This window comes from Rhinichthys klamathensis, unplaced genomic scaffold (genome assembly GCF_029890125.1).
Source record: "Rhinichthys klamathensis goyatoka isolate OS25496 unplaced genomic scaffold, OSU_Roscu_1.1 h1tg000387l_1, whole genome shotgun sequence".
Lineage (NCBI taxonomy): Eukaryota > Metazoa > Chordata > Actinopteri > Cypriniformes > Leuciscidae > Rhinichthys > Rhinichthys klamathensis.
This window is the reverse complement of record NW_026606891.1, coordinates 2,113,668-2,136,566: the sequence shown is the minus strand read 5'-3', so window position 1 is coordinate 2,136,566 and position 22,899 is coordinate 2,113,668. Positions and strand designations below refer to the sequence as shown.

At 38.6% G+C, this 22,899-nt stretch overlaps 2 protein-coding genes across 3 annotated transcripts; both read left to right on the top strand.

The window, feature by feature from the left end:
* Window positions 1-524: 524 nt before the first annotated feature.
* On the top strand, window positions 525-9,539 carry vgll2b (vestigial-like family member 2b). The gene is made up of 4 exons (XM_056234098.1): window positions 525-824; window positions 1,439-1,745; window positions 6,733-7,152; window positions 8,686-9,539. The coding sequence occupies exons 1-4, from the start codon at window positions 738-740 to the stop codon at window positions 8,727-8,729; spliced, it is 858 nt and encodes a 285-aa protein (XP_056090073.1). The 5' UTR covers window positions 525-737; the 3' UTR covers window positions 8,730-9,539.
* A 7,861-nt stretch (window positions 9,540-17,400) lies between these two features.
* On the top strand, window positions 17,401-21,744 carry ctsl.1 (cathepsin L.1). Of its 2 annotated transcripts, XM_056234041.1 has the most exons (9): window positions 17,401-17,508; window positions 17,684-17,784; window positions 18,478-18,620; window positions 18,727-18,924; window positions 20,620-20,811; window positions 20,911-21,076; window positions 21,207-21,312; window positions 21,418-21,520; window positions 21,662-21,744. In XM_056234041.1, the coding sequence occupies exons 2-8, from the start codon at window positions 17,685-17,687 to the stop codon at window positions 21,515-21,517; spliced, it is 1,005 nt and encodes a 334-aa protein (XP_056090016.1). In that variant the 5' UTR covers window positions 17,401-17,508; window position 17,684; the 3' UTR covers window positions 21,518-21,520; window positions 21,662-21,744. The 2 variants fall into 2 exon arrangements, with proteins under 2 accessions (XP_056090016.1, XP_056090017.1); XM_056234042.1 differs by lacking the exon at window positions 21,662-21,744 and having other exon boundaries at window positions 21,418-21,521.
* Window positions 21,745-22,899: the final 1,155 nt, after the last annotated feature.

The following is a 22,899-nucleotide window of genomic DNA, read 5'->3' as shown; positions in this document are numbered from 1 at the left end:
TATATAAAATATGAATAATTAAATTTTTTACATTGTATATTTTCATAAACTCAAACTTCTATAACTTTTTTTCTGTTTCACTTTCTTAATTTATTTCACTTCTACAAAAATCTGCCAAATGTCTTCTTTAAAACAAGAACAATCTTACGTCTATATTCCAAAGCATTCTTGAATTACAACCATTTAAGTTCGAAATGTGCATTTTCATGTATATTCAAAAAAAGGGGGTGACACTTAAAGGGTTAACACTTATGTCTCTACTATCATTTTAAACCTGTAGGCCTATAGGCCTACTTGTTAAATTTGTGTTATAGAAAAATGCTTTGTATTTATTTTGCACATATTCAAAATCCATCACGTAATTGCTTTGACCATTAATCATGGCATGAATGTTGCCTGTGCAGTAGCCCAAACTCACGGACGTGCTCTGCATTGTGTGGATCACGCAGTTAACATTTAGAGGGTGGTCGGGGGTCTTGGTGTGGGGTGGGAGGGGTCGTCATGTGAAGCTCTGTCTTGGGCACATTCTGTGGTATAAACCAAACCACAGTCCCGCGAGCGCAGCTGTCAGGTGTGCGTCACCTTGACCACTGATCAGTCTCCGCGCGCTCTGCTTACCGACACCGAGATGTTGCACTGTCCTACCTGACTTTCCTTACCCGTTTCTCTGCTTCTGCACGTGAAACAGAGCGCGACTGTTCCGTTGCCTGCGAGCCAAGAGGAGCGAGCGGGTTATCATGAGTTGTCTGGATGTTATGTACCCGGCTTATGGTCATTACGCACCGTACGCGCACAAAGCTTCAGCATTCATCAGCACTTTACCGGTAAGCATATGTGAAATGCACGGCTAAATTACTATTAAATTAAACATGCAAGTTTTTGCCTATTTTATCCTCACCTTTTATTGTTTATATATGACGAATGTGTTTGCTGTGTGTGTGAGGTCGACTAGACCGGGGCACGTTGTCACACTCCAGTGACCATTTCTCAGTATAGGCGCAAACCTTCAAGTCTTGGCTATTAAAAGCAGTTGAACATTTCCGTTTATGCACAGAAATGCTGCTCAAAAAGATTCAGCTCACTGAACACTTTGACCTTTTGCTCTGGGCATGTTGTATGAGTATATAGCCTATATTAATTTGAATTTTGAGGATAGAATTCAGAAAAATAATCCTTATTTAAGGGAGTTTAATTCTAATTTAATAGAGACTGCAGAGAAAACAAGTATTGGCGTAACTGGATCTGTATAGTTATTCAAAATGTAACTTCCCTGTGTGACAACTAGCCCTGGTCTTACCTATATCTTTTATATTTGCAATTGCATACACTCTTATAGATTGATAATCACGGTTCAGACACACAAACATAAACATTGACACAGACAGACATACACACAACAAAAGTGTCACAATGGTTCACAACTACTTAATTTTCTTAGGCACCCCTTGGTCTGAGAAGCCCCTCGTCTCGCTGCAGGGATCTGATGGACAGCGTGGGGGTCCCGGTTTCTGCCGGAAGATCCAGCTCGGGGGGTCCGTCCCCATCACCATACCCTTCTTCCGGACAGGTAGAGGAGGCTACGAAGGACAAGGAGGTCGGGGAGGCAGAATATCTGAGCTCACGATGCATTCTCTTCACCTACTACCAAGGGGACATTAGCAGCGTGGTGGACGAACACTTCTCCAGAGCTCTCAGCACCTACATGGAGGCCGAGGGCAAAAAGAGGCACAGCGATCCCAGCACAGGTGAGAGTGTGGGAAAAGTGTCCATCGGTTTGATCTGAGACAGATGCAAGAAAAAGGCACAAGAAAGGGAATTTAAAATCACTGCATATAATTTGTGTGCACAAATTATCTCAGCTAAGCAATCTCAGCTCATGTGCATTCAAATGAACTGCACTGAATCAAATCAATTTGAACTTAATGGAACAAATGAAGCTGCTTGTTAGAACAAAGCTAGAGAGAATTGAAAGAATGATGGGACGACTGGGAATGACGACTTTCTTTCTTCTGCGCTCTTAAAAATAAAGGTTTTTATTTGCATTGATGGTTCCATTAATAACTTTTAAAACCCACCATTACAAAGGTTCTTTATAGTGGAAAAAGGTTCTTCAGATTATTAAAATATTAAAAAAAAATTCTTAAAGAACTGTTCACAGAAAGATATTTGGGAAACCCAAAAATGGTTTTTCTATTGCATCACTACGAAAACCCGCTTTTGGAACCCTTATTTTATAGAACTTGCATATTTTCCTGACGTGCAGTTATAATGTTAGTATGATTTGTACACCAAAAATGGTCATAATTTAGAAATATAAGGCCATTTTCTACCCTGATTTTAGTCCTCTGATTTGAACTCTCGGTTTTAAGGGGCGTGTCTGCTGTGAGACTTCAATGTTAACGCCCACTGCTATGATTGGCTAACACCTTTGCATATGAAATAAGCATTACCTGTGGAACTCTCTCAAAAACTTTTACTAGGCTACGTTTTTACTATTACAGCTGTCGAGATGAACTAATCTTGAAAAGTGTTGATTACAACATTAGATTTAGATCTACTCACGTCACATGAAAGGTTGCAGCAATAAGCATTGTAGTCGATGACAGACATGTCTGTAGATTGACAACTTCAGCGATTATAAAGGAATAGTTCATTGTTTGCTTTCTGTATATAATAATCACACTGCTAGAGAAACGAAGTGAAATTGACCGTTTAGCCACTGGCTTGATTTACTGACACATAAACAGCAATAAACAAATTCTGCTTCAATTTGAGACAAATAACGTCTGACTTACATGAATCATTACATTTCATAAATCAATGATCACAGATTAGGCATTAGAATTAATACGGTTACTTACATGTTGTGGCATTACTGTCAGGTCCGTCTTACAGGCTAGATTGGGTTATCAGCACCAAGTCCAAGCCTATTCATTTATACCCACAATGTAAGATCAAATTTAGCATTTTAATCAACAGTACATTTTATCATATGTCTTGGAGTATCGCAATAATATCGTATCGTGAGTTCATCGTGATATGTATCGAATCGTGACATGAGGGTATCGTTACATCCCTACCTCTTACATGTCAAAAGATCAAATTTAATTTCTCAATTCATGACCTTTTTAGAGTCAATAAGTTTCAAACTTCAAAATGGACAGAATGAAAGACAATAACAGCTGAAACAGCTGTGTTCTGCATAAGAAAGAAAATCATATGAGCTCACAATATCATGAGAATATTGAATAAATGATGACAGAATTTTCATTTTTTGGGTGGACAGGAGCGACAATGCTGCATAGTCACAAATGTCTTTTACTTTTTGCTCCTTTTGTGCCGCCAAGTGAGAGCCTGTTGAATACCAGATCACACAAGTGTCTGCAATGCAAGGTGGTGCATAATGTGTGTGTTTACCTTTATGAACCTTTGGTATATTCCCTCCCTCCCTCCCTCCCTGTGACATCTTCATCTAGCCTCTCAGACACTGCCTGCCTCCCAACAGATACTATGTTTATACGTGGCGGTAAGCGCAGTGGCTCGAGCTCATATCGCGTTCAAACAGCTCACAATACCAAGTGTCAGATTTATGAGGAGCTCGTCCACCCCTCCTCTGATCACGACTACATCACCGGTGTCTTTTTTCAGAAGAATTCTAAATATAAAAGTAACGGCTAAAAACATACTTCACCCCTCCCTCCACATTCTACGAGGGGTTACAGGGGGCGAGAGGGTTAGTAAAAACAACAGGTGAGGGCACGAGCAGAGACAGGGTTCTGCAGGTCTGTGGAGGTGTTGTGGAACTGACATGACAGTAGAAGAAAACCACATGCGGTTGTCCAGGTTTAAACTTCTGCCTTATATAGACCTTTAGGACAGACAGAGACTGTCTTAGGGGCCATTCACACAGAATGCAGGTCAGTGGAACGGAAAAAAAAAGCAAGCTCTTGAGCTGCGTTTTTAAAAAGAGTTCACAAGTGGCAGCGATGGGTGCAAAAAAATAATCTGTTTGGCACTGTTAGGGACAACAACTGTTGGTTTTCTGTTTCAGAGAACTTCTTTTAACTTTTAACATGTAATGTGCGAAACACTGCAAAGGATGTGAGTCAAACATGTCTGTTTTTCTTCAGTCAAACACATTTTCTTGTCTTGACCTTTTCTTTTGTAAATCTTTAGTTGGTTTTCTTACTCCTTTCTAGCTCTCTCTCTCTCTCTCCCTCTCTCTCTCTCTTTCCGTCTCTCATCTCTCTCATGTGGCTGTGTGTATTTCTGTGATGTGTGCTAAGCTCTTTAGAAGCAAATGGAACACCATATGATTCAATCAGAAAGACATCTGAGGGCGTGGGGCTGGAAATCATGTGACATCATGTGACAAGCCTGACCTGAGAGTCCAAGGTGCAACGGCCTTATATGTGGACAAATGAGACTCAGAGAAATGTAATCTCAGCTTAACCTAAAATAATATGATAACTAACTGACACCTGCGTGCAAATTATGGGGGGCTATGACCCCTCTTATTAAAGCTTGAACACTCCAAAGGCAGTTTCAATGGTGTTCACACAACATTTCAGTAATCACCAACGTGAGATTACAAGTTAGTCAGAGCCCCCTGAAGAGATGCTAGTGAACAGAGGGCATATTTGCCTGAGGAGGTCACCATAACAACAGTAGCAATGATAGAAATGAACTTTCCATTAAACTTCATTAAACATTCTTAAACAGATTCCCAAGGGCATTATTGCACATTTATAAGAACAATATTTTCTCTAACCTTATTGAATGTCATATCACACTTTTTTGTTATACTGGTTGAAACTCTCTTCACATCCTAATAGCAATCAATAATAGATAAAATTTCGTCCAATATTGTAATGATACGATGTCTTTTACCTGCCAACATGTATTTCCATACCTCCACGCACCCTGCTTGTGCAGACATCTCACGTCATCAGTGCGTTCAGTAAGGCTATGCAGAGTTGTAGACAGACATCAGTCACAGAGTGCCGCAAAAAAATAGCAACCGCCTTTTACGGCAGCGGCAGTGGCTCAGTGGTTCATGTAGGTTGTCTACAAACCGGAAGGTTGGTGGTCCAATCCCCGGTTCCACCTGACCAAGTGTCGAGGTGTCCATGAGCAAGACACCTAACCCCAGCTGCTCCCGACGAGCTGGATGGCGCCTTGCATGGCTGACACCGCCATCGGTGTTTGAATGAGTGGGTGAATGTGAGGCAAAAATGTAAAGCGCTTTGGTGGCCATTGGGTCTGTGAAAGCGCTATATAAATGCAGTCCATTTACCATTTACCATTTTACAGTTCCTCCTGAATTAAAACAACATGCCATTTCATAACCGTAGTTACGAGATGGCAACACGTGACGTTCTACCCGGAGCTGTTCACGTCGTCAAACTCAGATTTATGCGTTTCTATGTTAACATTATCAACGCCAAAATGAATCTGCAGCAGTCAGGTGGTACAAGTAAGAGCTCTGTAAGTGGTTTACGATCATTTTTATTGTAATGTTATGTGCTTTGAGACATGAGGTAATTTAACACTGTCTCTCATCTCGTGACGCTTTGCAGACTCTGCTGTCTGCTTTCATGTTTTAAAGGAGGAGTGGCTTTGGAGAAGGGAGGATGGGATCTCATGCTTTCAAAGCTAGCTTGCTATTGCTAGCCTCTACGAAATTGACTAACCTACCTTTAAATGTAACGAGTAACTTCAATTAGAATAATAAGACACACCATAAAGCTGTGACAATTGCATAAATAATGTTGTGAGATTAACTTTTAAAATTTCGAATATAGAATTATGAATAAAATCGCCAGTAAGTTGCGGTAAGTCACTGTCTAAATGAGTGAGTCATTGAATTACAAATTACAAATTGAATCACATATCCTCTCCCGTAGGCTCATGGGATAGTAAAATGTCCATTGGATGCACACTTGAGAATCTTGCTGGAAGAAGTAGGTCATCCGGGTACTTTTCACCTACTCGTTTATTAGTACTTTGAATTCGGACATACTTCTCTTGTCACATCCTGTTTTTCTCCTACTATAGGGTATTATTCGATTTCGGATGCAGCCACTATCTTTATGAATGTGTCATTGAATCATTCACTCAACAATTCAATGACACATTCAATGAATGTGTCATTGAATTCAGGAACAAGAAGCACAACTGTTCTGTTTCGGGCTTTTTTTGGAACTATTTCCATTGACAAAATAGTCACTTAATACTAACTTTTTGTTTATTGAACTGTCTATTGTATTAAATCTATTTAAAAAAATATAAAAAAATATAAAAAACATTTGGAATTGTAATGATATCTGGAAATAAATGGCACTCTTACTCATATGATTTGCTTATCTATATTGTATGTTATAAATCTAAATAAAGAAAACAAGGCTCATTAGGTCCATTTTGTGCATCAATTAGAATTTTAGAGTTTTGGTAGCATTTTTGCCCCAAGCCCCCATTAGTGTCTGACCCTGAATAGTGGTAGTACTGTACTGTCATTTTTAATCATAATTTTTTACATTTACATACCACAAAAATGTTTTGTTTACTAGTTGACTGTTAGCTAACTGAGCAAGGGGCGCCAAATTTTGTTGTGTGGGACATACCTCAATAGCTCCCCAAATTTCATGGACAGTAAAAATTCGTATAAAAAATGTACAGTTTCTGTCCGGTCTCTGTTTCTCTTTGTCATTCTTTCTTTTCTCTCCCCATCAGAAGCTTCATCCTCAAGCAGTCGGCGCAGTTTCCCTCCATCTTTCTGGGACAGTAACTACCCCCCTCCGCCCAGCCGGCCCCATTGTGATCCCACAGGTGCTCCCACCTACGCTATGGACCCGTACGCCCAGGCCTTGCACCCCGGTCTGCCTCACTCACACGCTCACCCGCACCCATCAGAGTCCTGGAGCTACTCTCAAAGCCAGCCCTATCCCCCCCCACGGCCCCTCCATGAACTGTACTCCAATCCCGGGCTGGATGCCCACTATGGACCTTTGCTGATGCCTGCCGTCCGGCCGCCTCATCTCTCCACGCTGCCTGGGCATTATGAAGTGGGAAAGCTGGAACCCACTCCAACATGGCCAGGGCTTCTTCCGCCTGGGGAAGTGGCACAGAGTCTGGCTCTCAACATGGAATCAGGTAAGGTGTTCCAATGTAGGCAAAACAGCAACAAAATAAAAGATAAAAAGAGAAGAATTGAATGTGTCCCTAAAGAGTGTACTTCTTGAAATTATGATTATGTTTGTGATTTATGTTGATTTATGAAATAGTTCATCACTTTAAAAAGGGAAAAATATAGTAACAAGGTTGATGCCAATCCTGGAGACACAACATCAGAAATGGTCAATATTAACAAATAGTATACCCTTATGAAAAGAAAATATATTTCCCTATATATGAATGATCAATATATTAAATGGTTAACAGTATATGTGAAAATACACAGAATAATATATTGTGTTAATATATTACAATATATTGAATAAGGAATTCCCACTTCTCATTACATTGAAAAACATGTGACAATATATTTACAAATATATCCTAATGTATGTAATTTTATATTCAGTAATACACTTCATAATATATCGATGTATATGTGATCAGATATGGTACTGCATGTGTAATATATTGCAGATATATTTACTCATGTAGGCTAGCATAAACACACATATAGAGAAATATAATGTTATATATTTCTTAAATTTTTTGAATTATTTATATTATAAATGTTTCATATTTTCAAGCTAGTACACAAAAGCACAAGCACACCTGCATGTACTAAAGTATTTATCCAAGAGACTATCACTGTGCTGAAGAGTGCACAGCCATTACTTTAAAAAAAATAGTAATTATAGGCTTAAAAGTCTTCAGCCAATTGTCAACCGAACCACAGGCTCTACTCTTCAGCACAATGGTAACCCCAAAAACTCAGACATACCAGAAAACCTCTTACATTCCTCTAAAATTAATATTGAGTAAAACATTAAATAACACTTAATTTTAACATTTACTCTCCTTTAATGGTCAGAAGCAAAGCATGCTGGGAACTAGAAATCTGTTGTAACTCATTCCGTGAATGTGTGTGTGTGTGTGTGTGTGTGTAAGGGTAAGTCAGCATCAGCTATTCATTATCAAATTTACTTCTTACAGATATATGTAAAAGGGACACATCTGTTTTGTAGAACGGTCTGTACCTAAAATGTCAAAGACGTGCCTAACTTAAGACATAAATATAATACATAAAACTGCACAAAAAAAAAAAAAAAAAAAAAATTCTACCTTTGTAGCTTTAGCATTTTAACTATTTTTCATACACTTTTTAAAAACTGAACATTGTGAAAACGTGATCAATAATTTGCAGGTAAACTTACGGTTTGCAAAATTAAGCTTTCATTTCATTTAATTTCACTGAGCTTCATTTTCCAAACTCACAGAGTTTACCAGCAATTACCCCTTAAGTTTTCAGAATGTTCCGTTTAGAAAGGTGTATGAATTATGTTAAAAGCAAACAAGCCACATGCCCTACAGGTTAATGGCAGGAAATGGATTGTTTGGCCACAGTTGTTGGTGCTTATTATATAAAGAGTTTGCAGCCACCATGGAGATTGTGTGTGTGTATGGGTCCTCCTTGTTTTCAGCCTTTGTGTTCATGTCTGCTTTGCACCGCAGGTCTCCAGCACCACAAGAAAGGGAAGGAGCTGTACTGGTTTTAATGAGAAGCCCTTCATCGACCATCCAATTAAAGCCTGCAGTTTGGCCCATTGTAGCCGAACTGTTGTTTCTTTAGCCCCCACGCACACCGGCTCTCCACCAGCTCTGCACACACTCTGAACACGCTCCAGGACTATTTGTGTGCACCATGGAGATATGAACATAGGTTGATGAGAGAACGCCTGGGGGAGGCAGGGGCACTAGACGACATGGTCTTTCTGTTTTTGATCCGTTTTCCTCTTTTTGATCTTTTTTTAATTAATTTATTGTGGTGAAAAAATCCAGCTTGCCCTCTTCGGTTCTCTGTTTGGACGTTGAGACGCAAGAAACATCGCATGGTGCAGTATATATGGAATGATACATTTCCTAAAAAGCTGGCTGTTTATGTTGATTGAATAAGGATGGCAGTAATATGTTTGTATTGTATCTTTGCATTATTTTTTTCTTCTTCTCATGTACAGTATTTTTTATTTATATATACAATGGTATTTATGTGTTTCAATTAAAATACACTCACGGCCAGTGCTGTTTTTTTTCTTTTTCTTTTTTCTTAACATGGTGTGAAACAGTTAAAATAAAAAATCTCTTTGAGAGATCTCAAAGAATTAATAAATCAAAAGAGTAAAATAAAATTATTTCCCAAGTTAATGAACCACTGTATAGAACTGAAAAGGTTACATTGATGTTGTTATAAGGGGAAAGTAATTTGTGGTGTATTTTTTATGTTTCGGTCTACTTTATTGAATTCAAAATGAAAAGACTAAATTCAAGAAGGTGTTTGTATTTCCTTATTAAACATGCATTTAAATATGTTGCCTTGTTCTTGTCATGGCCCATTGCTAATTTAAAAAAAGACTTCTATGGTTATTATATATCTCAGATTTGAGTTGAACATTAAAAAGCTGATTTGTCTTCATGGCATCCAAAGTGTGAACCAAAGAAACCCTTCCAGCTAACATGTAAATCACAGGAACGGAAAGCCTTTATTCATTTTTTGTATGTTGGGTAACGATGAGCTGAAGCCTAGATTTAATACTGTGTTTATGTTCCTCTGGAAGGAAAGATGTTCCAGGCTTATCACTGATGTTGTAGGGCACAAACTCACTCTTGTCCAATGATGAAATTATAAACGGGTGCATGAATAGTTGGTTCCTCTAAGACTCCCCTGCCAAAACTATAAAACATGACAGCCAGCTGGTACAAAATCTCTGTCTGTCAGGGACTATTTATATTCATGTTTTAAGCTAAAAAAGAAGCTAAAACATGTTTCCATGTTTTATGGGGATTTTCCATAGACATTATGATTTTTATACTGTACAAACTGTATATTCTATCCCATAATCCTAGCCCTCACGCAGGGACGCACGCACACACACACGCACATTAAAAATAAAAATAAAAAAACGACCTCTGCTGGTCATGTATTGCAGTTGCTTCATAAAAATGGTGTGAATAGAAAAAATTCTGAAACTAATAACAAAGTTATAATAGGCCTACGTCAAGGGTCGAGTTAACAACCAGCCCAGCTGCAAAGTATTGGCTGAGACAGAAGTTATATTGTTGTTAAATGGTAGTTATATTGTTTTTATATGACAATCATCATGTGTTAGATGTAAAATATTTGTGTCGGCAGATAATGTCTGGTCATCTGTCTGTCCGGGTTTTAAGGACACAGATACAGTCAGTCACTTGACAGAAGTCGTAAAGATTGTATACTTCAAACATGTGATCAGAAATAATGCATGCAAGTGGTTTTGTGTCATGTTGGCTTCTCTCATGACTTCTAATGTAGGCTATCTGGTTTAGATCAGTCAGTTGCATTTTGTTTTGCTTCAGAACCCAGATTTATGTTGAAGATCAAGTGGCACTCCCGCACAGTACCAAAATTGTACAAAAGTAAACTAAAAAACAATATTTCAAGATATATATATACAGTATATATATATAATACTATATATATATATATACATATTAACTGCACTCAACAATATGCAAAATTATTATGATGCAAACTATGTGCAACTATATGGTCAGTAGAATTTTACTACTTCAATAATTTTTTATATTTTTGAAAGTCTCTTATGCTCACCAAGGCTGCATTTATTTATAAAATACAGTAAAACCAGTAATATTGTGAAATATTATTAATTTAATATAACTGTTTTCTATTTAAATATAGATTCCTGTGATGACTTTTGTGACCCACCAGACCTATGTCCAAATACAACAATATATAATGAAGCATTTGAATTTATAATAGACAATAATGAGAAAGAAGACCTGTGTATGCACAAACAAGAACACACAGACAGCCTATACACTTATACATACAATGTATACTAAGCACTAACACATGAGCACACACAAACGCCTACGTACATACATTTCAAACCGCCACAAATCACACGCACAAAACAAGATGATGTCTGTACTTTGTCCATTCCGTTCAAAACAGCTCATTGTCCATTTAATGGGAACTGCAACACGTTACCCTAAACCACATCTGCCATGTTCTTTAAATGCAACTCTGCTGTCATGTCACTTGATCTTTAACCTCTGTCATCATGACAATGCAAAAAACAGCTGAGAGAGACTGATGAATGAAGGTGAATAATCGTTGGCAAGGCCTTGACTCCACAGAATGCATGATCGTCTGAGAGGGTGCCAAAAATATTATGGCGCTATATGTGAAAGAGAAAAAAGGTGATAGAGCAGCAGGGAGGATATGTTAATGGGGCAAAACCTTGACTGAGGTAAACAGGATGTCTGATGTGCGGTAAAACATTTCAAAGAAATGGAGACAAGCTATGTGTTTCAAAATAGTTTGCATCTTCCCACTCAAACGACATTTCACATTAACAGGAAATCAAATGCTACATTAATCACAATGTTTACAGACAGAGAAGAGAGAATGAGTAAAAAAAAAAACCTGAAATCATCACAGTACGTGTAGTAAAATCATTGTGAAAAAAATGCACACGTGAATGTGTTGACAGGGAAGCTGCTGATCTTTGCCTGGGGCTTCTTAAAATTAATTTTGATGAACTTTCGCTTTGTGTTCTTGAATAAACATAATTATTGTATGTATTGAATCTTTACAATATTGACAACTATTCGACATTTCCTATATTCATGTTTTTGCTATATCCTATGTTCATGTCATCAGCTCATGCCCTTCCTGACTCGAATATGTAAGTGATAATCCACGGTGCTTTTTTCATAACGTATACATAAAGCAACAAAAAATGCTAAATGAGCCCCACAAACCCAGTTCCAACCATAGACTGTAAAAAAAGATGGACGACGCCCCTTTGCTCTCTTCCATTGGTGAGAACCATAGACAGTAAAAGAAGTGAGAACCATAGACAGTAAAAGAAATGGACACAGCGACCCCATAGATTTCAATGGAGAAAAGTGAAGCCAATTAGAAGCACTCACTTCCTGATGGCTGAGCGTAACGTAGATGTGACGTGAGCAACCTGTCTGACAGTTGTAAGTCTTCTAGTAGCTGTGCCAAGACGAATCTGAATCATTCCCTTCCGAATCTTGCAGAGCCGGAGAGCGTGAGTATTAGCTGTCCATTAGCTCGCAGCAGGAGCAACTTTATGACTCTCTATGGGCTTCTCCCTTGACTTTATGCCTCCACGTCCCCCCGATTGTCCGCGAGCTTCTCCTCCTGTCTGTACGGTAATTTCTCTACTGTGCGACAGAGAGTCCTGTGGTTATGACGCAATCGTTAGCCTATTTTTACAAAAACGGCTTCTACGGGGCCATAACGTAAGATACAAGGTAATGAAACCTTTTATACATTGTCGTGTTTCTTTAGAAATAAATAATGGACAAATGGAGTCTTTGGACGCCTCAGATGTAAAGTTATTCGCTGTCAAAGAGACGCCAAAATAAATGGGAGTCAATGGAATGCTATACAGCAGGTGATGGTCTGCTACAGTCGCGGCCCCCAAGGGAAGCTTCAGTTTCAGTTTCAGATGGATTACCCCCTTGGTGAGAACTGAAGCCGCCAGTGTCCCGATATTTTTTAAGTGGCCTATGTCTGCCCCATTCCTCCATTCTGCTCCAATTTTGATGTCTGTTGATTGCAGTACGACAAGTTAAAATAAAGTAAATACAATCTCCTCAGTCCTCCGAAGACCCCGAAAAAAAGTCTGTTGGTGCTTCAGTGATTACTTCGCTCAGAGAACCTGTCAATCACAGCTGTCAATCATGACGTTACACTACCGTTTTTATAGCATCACATAACTAACTAAAAGCAAACTTATTTTAAAAACAGACACTTGAACTTACATCAGCGTGATACAAACGACAGCAAATGACAGAAACCACCTTTGGAAAAAAGATATTTGAAGTGTAATTTAATTAGTTGGTCTCACGTCCCGTTGAATAACACGGGGAGGCGGGGTTTATGACCTATACTAGGACCAGTCATCAGGGGGCGATCGAGACGTTTTGGCTTCACTTTTCAGGGCTTGTGCGGCACGCTTGGTTCCAACCCATTCAGATTCACACGCTCACGTTTTAAATGAAGCCATAGGCTAGCCAGACTACAGTGAGCCCATAAATATTACAAAACAACCTCCATAGGGTGATTCCGAATCTCTTCATGACATTATCCAGCCCATTCTCATCCCAAGGCGTCATCTAACTGACGCTTTTGACCATGCGTCAACATGCCGACGCACATGGTACCCCTTAAGCGTCAATATGAGACGCGCCTCCTAGTGGTCTAACACTAACCCTACCCCAAACCTAAACCTACCCATAACGGAAGCGTCATCTAACTGACGCTAAAGGGTGCCATGTGCGTCGGATTTAGACGCATGGTCAAAAGCGTCAGTTAGATGACGCCCGAGGATGAGCGTCTCATATTGACGCTTAAGGGGTACCATGTGCGTCGGCATATTGACGCATGGTCAAAAGTGTCAGTTAGATGACGCCTTGGGATGAGTATGTGTTGCATTATCCTGTTTACAACATGGTTGTCTAGAGATTTGTGTAATAATTATTATAATTAGGCCTACAGATTAACCAAAATCCATACCCTAACCTTAAAGTCGGCATGAAACGGAAAAGGTGATAATTTTCTTCCCTATTGTGACATATATCCGAGTGAAACAGCTTCTCGAAAAAAATAAAAGATTTTGTTCATTGGGAATTTCGCAAAGACCCGCCCACTTTAGTTACTTTAGTTTAGTTACTTATGTCCGACAAGCCAAGCCGCTCTCACGCCCCACCATGTTCTCACGCAGTGAAAAATATATCGCAGAGCAGAGAGGACACTGACAACGCTCAGACCAGGTTACTTTTGATATGAAACAAAGTCTCAAATTTTGGTAATTTGGTAATTTTTTCAAGAAATTTAAACAATGAATTCCGTTTTGTGGCTCTTTAATGTATCTGACCTGATCGCTGTAGAGCCTCAGTTAAAGCTGCTCGTGAACCGATCATCTCTTCCTTCTAACTTATTTAATTTATAAAATAAACATGAATGAACATAAGAAGGAATGTTGTTTTAAGCACGGAAAGACTTCAGTACACTCCGTTTTTCAAGTTCAAATCCTCCAATGTTTAACTCTCCTGACTGCTTAGTCGGACAAAAATGGCGGATTTGGCGGATGGCGGATTATGATTGGTCTGATCGCCTGTCAATCAAACTCCCTGCGAAGGGTCAATTGATTGGATCATTGTTCTTCTCTGCTCTGATGACATGTTTACTGGCACGAGGAAAGGACAACCTGTCAATGACTACGTTTACATGCAGCCAAATTTCGGGTTATGGTCGGGTTAAGGCCACTATTCGGGTTTCTGAAACATTAGGGATAACCCGTTTACATGCGTGAGCAGAGAGAGTTACTCCTGTATACATGGAATTGCAATATCCCGATGTAAACGCGACGCGCGGTTAGCGTCTGGACGTACGGACAACCTTAAGACGCAATATGCGTCATTTCCGATTCTTCTTCCTGTATCCAAAGACAACAACAACAGCAGCATGCGGATAATGAATAGTTCGGGGCAGATAGCGATCGCCTTTGTTTGCGCTTTGGTGCTTTGTTTGCGCTTTGGTCATATAGACTACGTTTACATGCAGCCAATAACCCGTTCAAAACCGGGATATAGAGGATATGCGCATGACGTCACCGTCGGCCGGAGTGAATGCGGTCACGCCCACAAGTGGCAAAAAGACTGAGCGGCAGCATTTGTTTTCAGCGTGAATGCCGTGAAAATCACACAAAACACATCTAAAACGGGAAAGAGCTTTGCGATTGACTGTACAACTAGATTTGACCAGAAATCTGAGGTAGTGTATATTTTTACAGACTGCAAAAAGCTCCAGAACAGACTATATTCTGCATAATTGGATGTTTTTAAATAAACACTGACAAAAAACTATACAAGTTTTAGGGCTGGACGATATGATGATATACAGTATAATAACATTAATGTAAGTGATCACTCGGATTTAGACCTATCTATATTGTATTTATATAAAACGTTTACAGGCAAATTGTCTTCATTTATTTCCCCGGCGTCGAAATCAGGCACATATAAATGTCAGGAAACACGATTCCTGCTGCATGTCAATATCCATGGATCACTGGATCTTTGATAAGTTGTAAGGAACACTATATCGAGTCCAACTTTTAGTTTAAACTGATAATAGTTTGTTTTACTCGCGTTAACGCAGTTTCCCATATTAACTCCAGTCACGCAGCAGCTCTTCTGCCACTCAGTCCCGCTGAGGGGGGCGTGTTCCGGCGGGGAAGTGACGTTAATGCATTCCCTCTATTAGCAATAACCCGGTCGCGCACGGCCATGTAAACACCGGCAAAAACCCGAATATGCTCATATCCCGGATTTTAAAAACCGGGATATGATACCTGGGGTACCCCTTTTCTAACCCGAATTTTGGGTCATGTAAACGCGCATCGGCATATCCCCGTAGTGATTTGTGTTCTGCGCATGTTCTATTCGCAAAGAATCTTGGTCTTTTGAGTAGAGGAACTTCTCGGCGCATACAAAAACCTGCGTGCAGTATACCGGAAGTAAACATGGCGAGACGCAGCACAGCATACTTTTGGAGCGAGGTCAGTACCAGCACCAAAGTGCAAACAAAGGCGATCGCTATCTGCCCCGAACTATTCATTATCCGCGTGCTGCTGCTATTGTTGTTGTCTTTGGATACAGGAAGAAGAATCGGAAATGACGCATATTGCGTCTTAAGGTTGTCCGTACGCCGTGCGTCGCCGTTTACATCGGGATGATATTGCAATTACATGTATACAGGAGAAACTCTCTCTGCTCACGCATGTAAACAGGTTATTCCTAATGTTTCAGAAACCCGAATAGTGACCTTAACCCGACCATAACCCGAAAATTGGCTGCATGTAAACGTAGTCAGTCACTCACATGAGATCACAGCAACAATAAGCCACAACCATCCAACGATCCAATCAATTCCCGATGTACAAAATCAAGTCCTGCATGTTTTTCTTGTTCGAGAAGCCGTGTTGCTCAATACCATTTTTTCTTATAGCTAAATCATTTACATTAGAAAAGACATCTCTGTCAGAGGGTAAAATTATTAATGATGTAGGCCTATAACTGTAGTATTTTAAATTTTATTGTAATTTGTACAAAAAATTGTATTGTTTTATTACAACAAGCTATAATAGGAAATTATTTTTATTTTCATTAATTTACAGTAAAATTTTGTACTTTCGTGTGGGTGTGCGGAAATACAAGTTTGAACAGGAAATAAAATCTATTTGTTGTTCGCTTTTGGTATCTGAGAGATAGATAGATAGATTAGAGATAGATAGATAGATAGATAGATAGATATATAGATAACCACCCCTTTTTAAAGGGTGCCTAGAGGTTCTACATAGGGTTCCACCAGTGTGGCAAAGTTAAGAACCTCAAAATGTTCCTCCAGCATCTTTTCATTTTTACAGTGAGGGAAGAAAAGACTATTGCAACTTTCCTTTTAAAGAGGCATATGATTTGCATGGATAAATAATTTATCATAAATACTGCAATATTCCATAAAAATAAGAATTATCAATTTTGATTTAATGGTGACTTTAAGGAGAAACCTTAACATTTTTAGATTAAAACACAACATTATTATTTTATTTATATATATATATATATATATATATATATGTTGTGTTTAACAAATGAGGATGTTTCATGGTGTTTTCAGATTAAGCCTGGATGTTTTCCGTAGGAACTAGAGCTATTAGCACACACACACACACACACACACACACACGCATACCGGCTCTGAAAGAATATGTGTCACATGCTGTTTGTTACTGGAAGTGTAGTAAAATTTGCAACTGGAACAAAAAAATTTATGATTTATCTTAGGGTGTTGTCATGTCACTGTCATGAAAGCTGACAGTTTTTTTTATATGCAGGAAACAACTTAACTCATATACCGCTGCACTGAAAAAGAAAAAAACGAATGTAAAAAACAAAAACAAAAAAAATGTACAAAATAAAACAAAGAATAAAAGAATCACCGTTCGGTGATTACAGGAAACTTTCCTCTACGCTGCCTTTTCCCCAGCATTTCACAAATTGTTGTTACGTAATTTCCCCTCTATTTTCTCTACACTCAGCATCACTGGTTTTTTATGGGTTTATGAGAGACACCTGATCAAAGACACTAAAGACTCCTATAAAAACTCAGATCTTCATTCTCACAAACACTGACAAGCAGCTGACTGACATCAAGGAAATCTATACATTCCATCACAAGTAAGTACTCAGGTTTAACCACATTTCAGTCCTATGGAACTATACTGGAACTATACAGAAAAACGTGTGGGAGTGTTATAGAAGAAAGGAAACAGTGACATACGCCACTCAGTTCTGTTTTAACTTGTGCACTTCAATCCAACCTCACACTTGTCACATCTCTTTCTTTGTGCAGGATGAGGCTTTTGGTCGTTGCTGCTGCTTTTCTGGCTGTTGCCAGTGCTGCCAGTCTTTCTCTGGAGGACATGGAGTTCTACGCATGGAAAATGAAATTTGGTAAGAGAGTCTCCTTCTTTAGTTTTATTAAATTGGGAAAGAGATTCACAAGGTTCTCTTCGTTGACTGAATGAAAAAACTAGACCAAACAGACAAACACTGAAGCCATTCAGACTCAGACAGCGAGCAAAGACAGAAGTGCCAAAAATGCCAACAATAAATAAATAAGTATATTTTTAAGAGTAATTTTTGTATCTCCAGGATCATGGTTATATCAGTAGTCAAACGGGTTGCTTATGGGACACTGTGAAGGTGACAAAAGTCAGGAGATGCTTGTAAATGTAACACTGATGTAAAAAAAGAAAGAAAGAAAATGGTTTGTTAAATGATTTTACAGACATCCTGTTTTTCCACATATGAAATTTCATAAGAAAAAGCTATATTATATACATGATATGTTTTAATATAAAAGATGACTACAATCAAACTAAATTCATTTAAATCAAAACTAAATTGTCAGTCAAAAATGACTTGCCTTTTTGCGAAATGTTTGATTTACTTTATACACATTTAATTTATTTCTAAATATTTTGTTTTTACTAACAGATTATTTAAATTAATACTTTACACATTTATTTATTTTTACTATAACAAATGTCTATTTAAACATTGAAACTAGCAAAAACCTTTGCAGGAACTACAAGTTAATGCTGTTTAAAACAATGCCTCATCAACTTTTCTCATGTGCCTCAGGTAAGAGCTACCATTCAACTGAGGAAGAATCTCACCGTAGGATGACCTGGTTGTCCAATCGCAAACTGGTTTTGGTCCACAACATGATGGCAGATCAGGGCATCAAATCCTACAGGCTTGGCATGACATACTTTGCTGACATGGTAAGAAATTTAAATATAGTCAAATATATATTCAATATTTAAAAGTTTTTCTGTTTTACTCAAAAGTTCAGAATTCATCATATTTCTTCTATCTATCCTCTCTCAGACCAATGAGGAATACAGACAGGTGGTGTTCCATGGATGCCTGGGCTCCATGAATAACACTAAGGCCCGTGGTGGTTCTACATTCTTCCGGCTGAGAGATGGCGCTGTGCTGCCTGATAGCGTTGACTGGAGGGAAAAGGGCTACGTGACTGATGTTAAAGACCAGAAGCAGTGCGGATCATGCTGGGCCTTTAGTGCAGTAAGACCCACATTTTTGCCATTACAAACAGATCTTACAGGGCAAATTCTTTAACAGTCCATGTAGTCCAGTTCAATGGCAAGCCGTTTTAGCTTAAAATGTTCTCAGCGTTACACGTCGTAATTGCATTTTTACTAACAATTATGATTAGAGAGCTCTCTAATTCAATTATTACTAATAAAAATTACAATTATAGAGCTCTCTAATTCAATTCTTACTAGTAACATTTACAATTAGAGGGCTCTACAATCTAATTTTTACTAGTAAGAATTCCAGTTAGAGAGCTTACTTCAATTTTTACTAGTACGAATTTCAATTACAGAGCTCTCTAATTCAATACTTACTAGCAAAATGCAATTACAGAGCTATCGAATTAAAGTTACTATTAAAAAAACACATTAAAGATGTTTAATTGCAGAGCTCTGTAACTGAATTAGAGAGCTCTCTAACTGGAATTCTTACTAGTAAAAATTTAATTAGAGAGCTCTCTATATTGGAATTGTTAAGAATTTTACTGCAGAGCTCTCAAACTTAAAGGTGCTCTAAGCGATGTCACGTGTTTTTTAGGCCAAAACATTTTTTGTCACATACAGCAAACATCTCCTCACTATCCGCTAGCTGCCTGTACCCTGAACACACTGTAAAAAACGCGGTCTCTGTAGACAGCTCCACAAACGGAAACAAAAACAAACTGGGGCAACCCGCACCACGAAACATAACAAACAGTGTTCCAGACAATAACCGACAAGAATGATTTGGGGGTGGGGTTAGTGCGCGTGCACGTGAAGGGGTGTGTGGAGGAGAGAGAAGCATGAAGAGGGAAGTTAGAATTATAACTCTTTAAGTTTGATATGACCGACACACGACCAAAGAGACGACGTTCCGATGAACAGATTGCAAAAATGCAAAGAAGAGGGAAAAGGAGAAGGAACGCGCAAAGTCCCGAATTTACATTGGAAAAGCCTTTGAAAGGTGGCGAGAAAGGGCTTCCAATCCGACATTCAGGTAGCTCTGTTTTTGCTGGACCGGTGGGTAAATCCAGTTTGGTTTTTCTAAATGGACTTTCATGTTCGCCTAACATACACAAGAATGTTAGTCACTAACTTTGGTAAATACAACATATAGGTTTCTAGCAGCTAGCTATCGATCTCTATTGTAAATGATCAAGCAAACTCACAGTAGGGCAACAGTTTGTGTGAATGATTGTTTTCACCAACTGTTTATGAATTTGAATGTTCATTCATAGCCTATTGACAACTTTGACTAAATTTGTTTACAACGGAGCCGTTGTTTATGCTCAATGGGAAACGCAATAGCTATTAACTTGCTATTATTGCGTCCTTGTATGGGAGCTAAAGTTATAACCTCAGGTGGTAAAACGTTTTATCGAGTTTTTCCAATGTTTCTCTTTTTCGGCATTCTGTTCTGAATTATATGAAAGCATTTATCTAACTTGGCGACATTACACCTTGAATGAAGTATCAGTAAAACTACTGGGGGAGGGGCGGGATGAGGAGGAGGGAGGGTCTAGCTAGCTTCCGTTTTGTTTGACAATACTTTGAACATCGCTTAGAGCACCTTTAATTCTTAAAATGCAATTACGACAAGTAATGCTGGGAACATTTGAAGCTAAAACAACTTGCCATACCAGTTCAGCATGCCTCTGCTGCTATTCATCCCTCTTTTGTCTCTCAGACTGGTTCCCTGGAGGGTCAGACATTCAAGAAGACAGGAAAACTGGTGTCCTTGAGTGAGCAGCAGCTGGTGGACTGTTCTGGTGCTTATGGGAACATGGGCTGTAATGGGGGACTAATGGACCAGGCCTTCCAGTACATCGAAGCCAATAAAGGTCTGGATACAGAGGAGTCCTACCCATATGAGGCAGAGGTGAGTCCTAACAATGTTAGTGAGAAAAAATTCTCAACCGTAAAGCTTCAGCTGAGGGTTTTTTAAAATCATTTTTGCTCATCAATATTCTCCACACAGGATGGTCAGTGCCGTTTTAAGCCGAGCACCGTAGGTGCCACTTGCACAGGATACGTCGATGTCGCCAGTGGGGATGAAAGTGCACTACAGGAGGCCGTTGCTACAATCGGCCCTGTATCTGTTGCTATCGATGCTGGACACAGCAGCTTTCAGCTCTATGAATCTGGTAACTGTCATCACCTATTTTTTAGGTGTTAGGTTTTAAATGTATTCTTTGAACACTATTTATTCATCTTTTAATTCTATATTTGCTGGCTAATTAATTGACAAGCTAATTTACTGATTATTGTTTCTAGGCGTCTACGACGAGCCCGATTGCAGCAGCTCTGACTTAGATCATGGCGTTCTGGCTGTTGGTTATGGAACTGAGACTGGAGGGGACTATTGGCTTGTTAAGAACAGGTTAAGAAAAAAAGCACAAGACAATGAAACAAGAATGAATTAACAAAATGATAGTACACGACTGAACAGAGAAATAACTAAACACTCAAACTGCTGTGATTTTAGCTGGGGGCTGGGATGGGGTGTCAACGGCTACATCATGATGACAAGGAACAAGAACAACCAATGTGGCATTGCTACTGCAGCCAGTTACCCTCTGGTCTAATGGGTGAGGTTTTATGCTAATATGCTTTTATGGCTTTAGTCAGATCACAGAATTGGGGCAAGTTTTATTTAAAATTTAAGACATAGGTTTACTTTTTTAGATAAATTCCATAGTTGAATAAAATTATTTTCTTATGTTCTGCAGGAAAGGGGACCTGGAGCAGATGGGAGAAAATGAAATGTGAACCAATTCTACAATAATACCTCATAATTGTACTTTTATTTGAATGAAATATTTTCTGATTTTATAGCTATTGTTTTTATTTTCAAACCCTCTGACTATAGGGAAACACTATGTTAACAGGAAAATGGAATAAAAAAAATGAACGCATCTGTGTGGGGTATATTTTATTATCAAGCATAAAAACTCTCATCCTTGTGGTTTAGTTTCCTTTATTTCCTCTTCATAATTCACAATCAAGCACAATGCACACTCAGTACAGTATCTTTTAAAAAGCACTACGTGCCAATGAGTTAACGAAGTGTCTGGCTTGTTTTTAATTGAACAGTTCTTTAAAACAGTTAGGAATCCAAATCATAAGCCTTTTTTCCCTCCATAAAAATCATGAAACCATTGTGTTATGCCTCGGAATCTGCTGGAAACTTCTACTTAAAGCTTGAAATAATTGGGTAACATATACACTTTTACTTTCAAGAGTGAGAATGTCACATGGACCTCTGTTCTTTCCCATCTGCCAGTGACTGAAAGAATTCATGAAAATATGATAACTGAAAGTTAAACATTACCACAGAAGAGCTTAAGGGGGTGTTTCAGTAAAGTTTCTTTCACAAGAAAGTCTATCCAGCCTGGTTTGTTTGGAAGGAACATAATTATGCTGTTTTTTTTTTATTGAAATAAACAGTTTTAAAATATGATACTGCTTCAAACGGGTTCCTCTATATTCACTATTTATTGTTATTATTAGTGGCTTTTTTGCAACCTCAAACATTAAGTAGCCTATGTTCATTCATAATCTTTCAAATACACATCAGTGGCTCTTTTCTGCTCATCAGTTTATGCTCTCACAAATACCACCTATATTGAGTTCATTTCCCCCTGAAGGCGCGCGCATTTGTTCTATTTTTTTATATAATTGGTTTTGACGCGTTTGTTAACAGATTAAAATAAAATGCAATGTCCATACCTTTGCAAATAAAATTGTATATTCCAATCCCTTTGTCCATTTCTTTCCAAATTAAACAAAAATAAATAAAGGAATCGTCAATTTCATGCATGTCATCAAAACAATCCATTCAAGTCAATCACGATAAAAAAATGTATTTGACCTTCGCGCACACTTCTGTGAACTTGACAACATAAATACATTTTATGCCCTCTAGTGGTGTGAAAGAAAATGACATGAACCCATTAATGGCTCCACA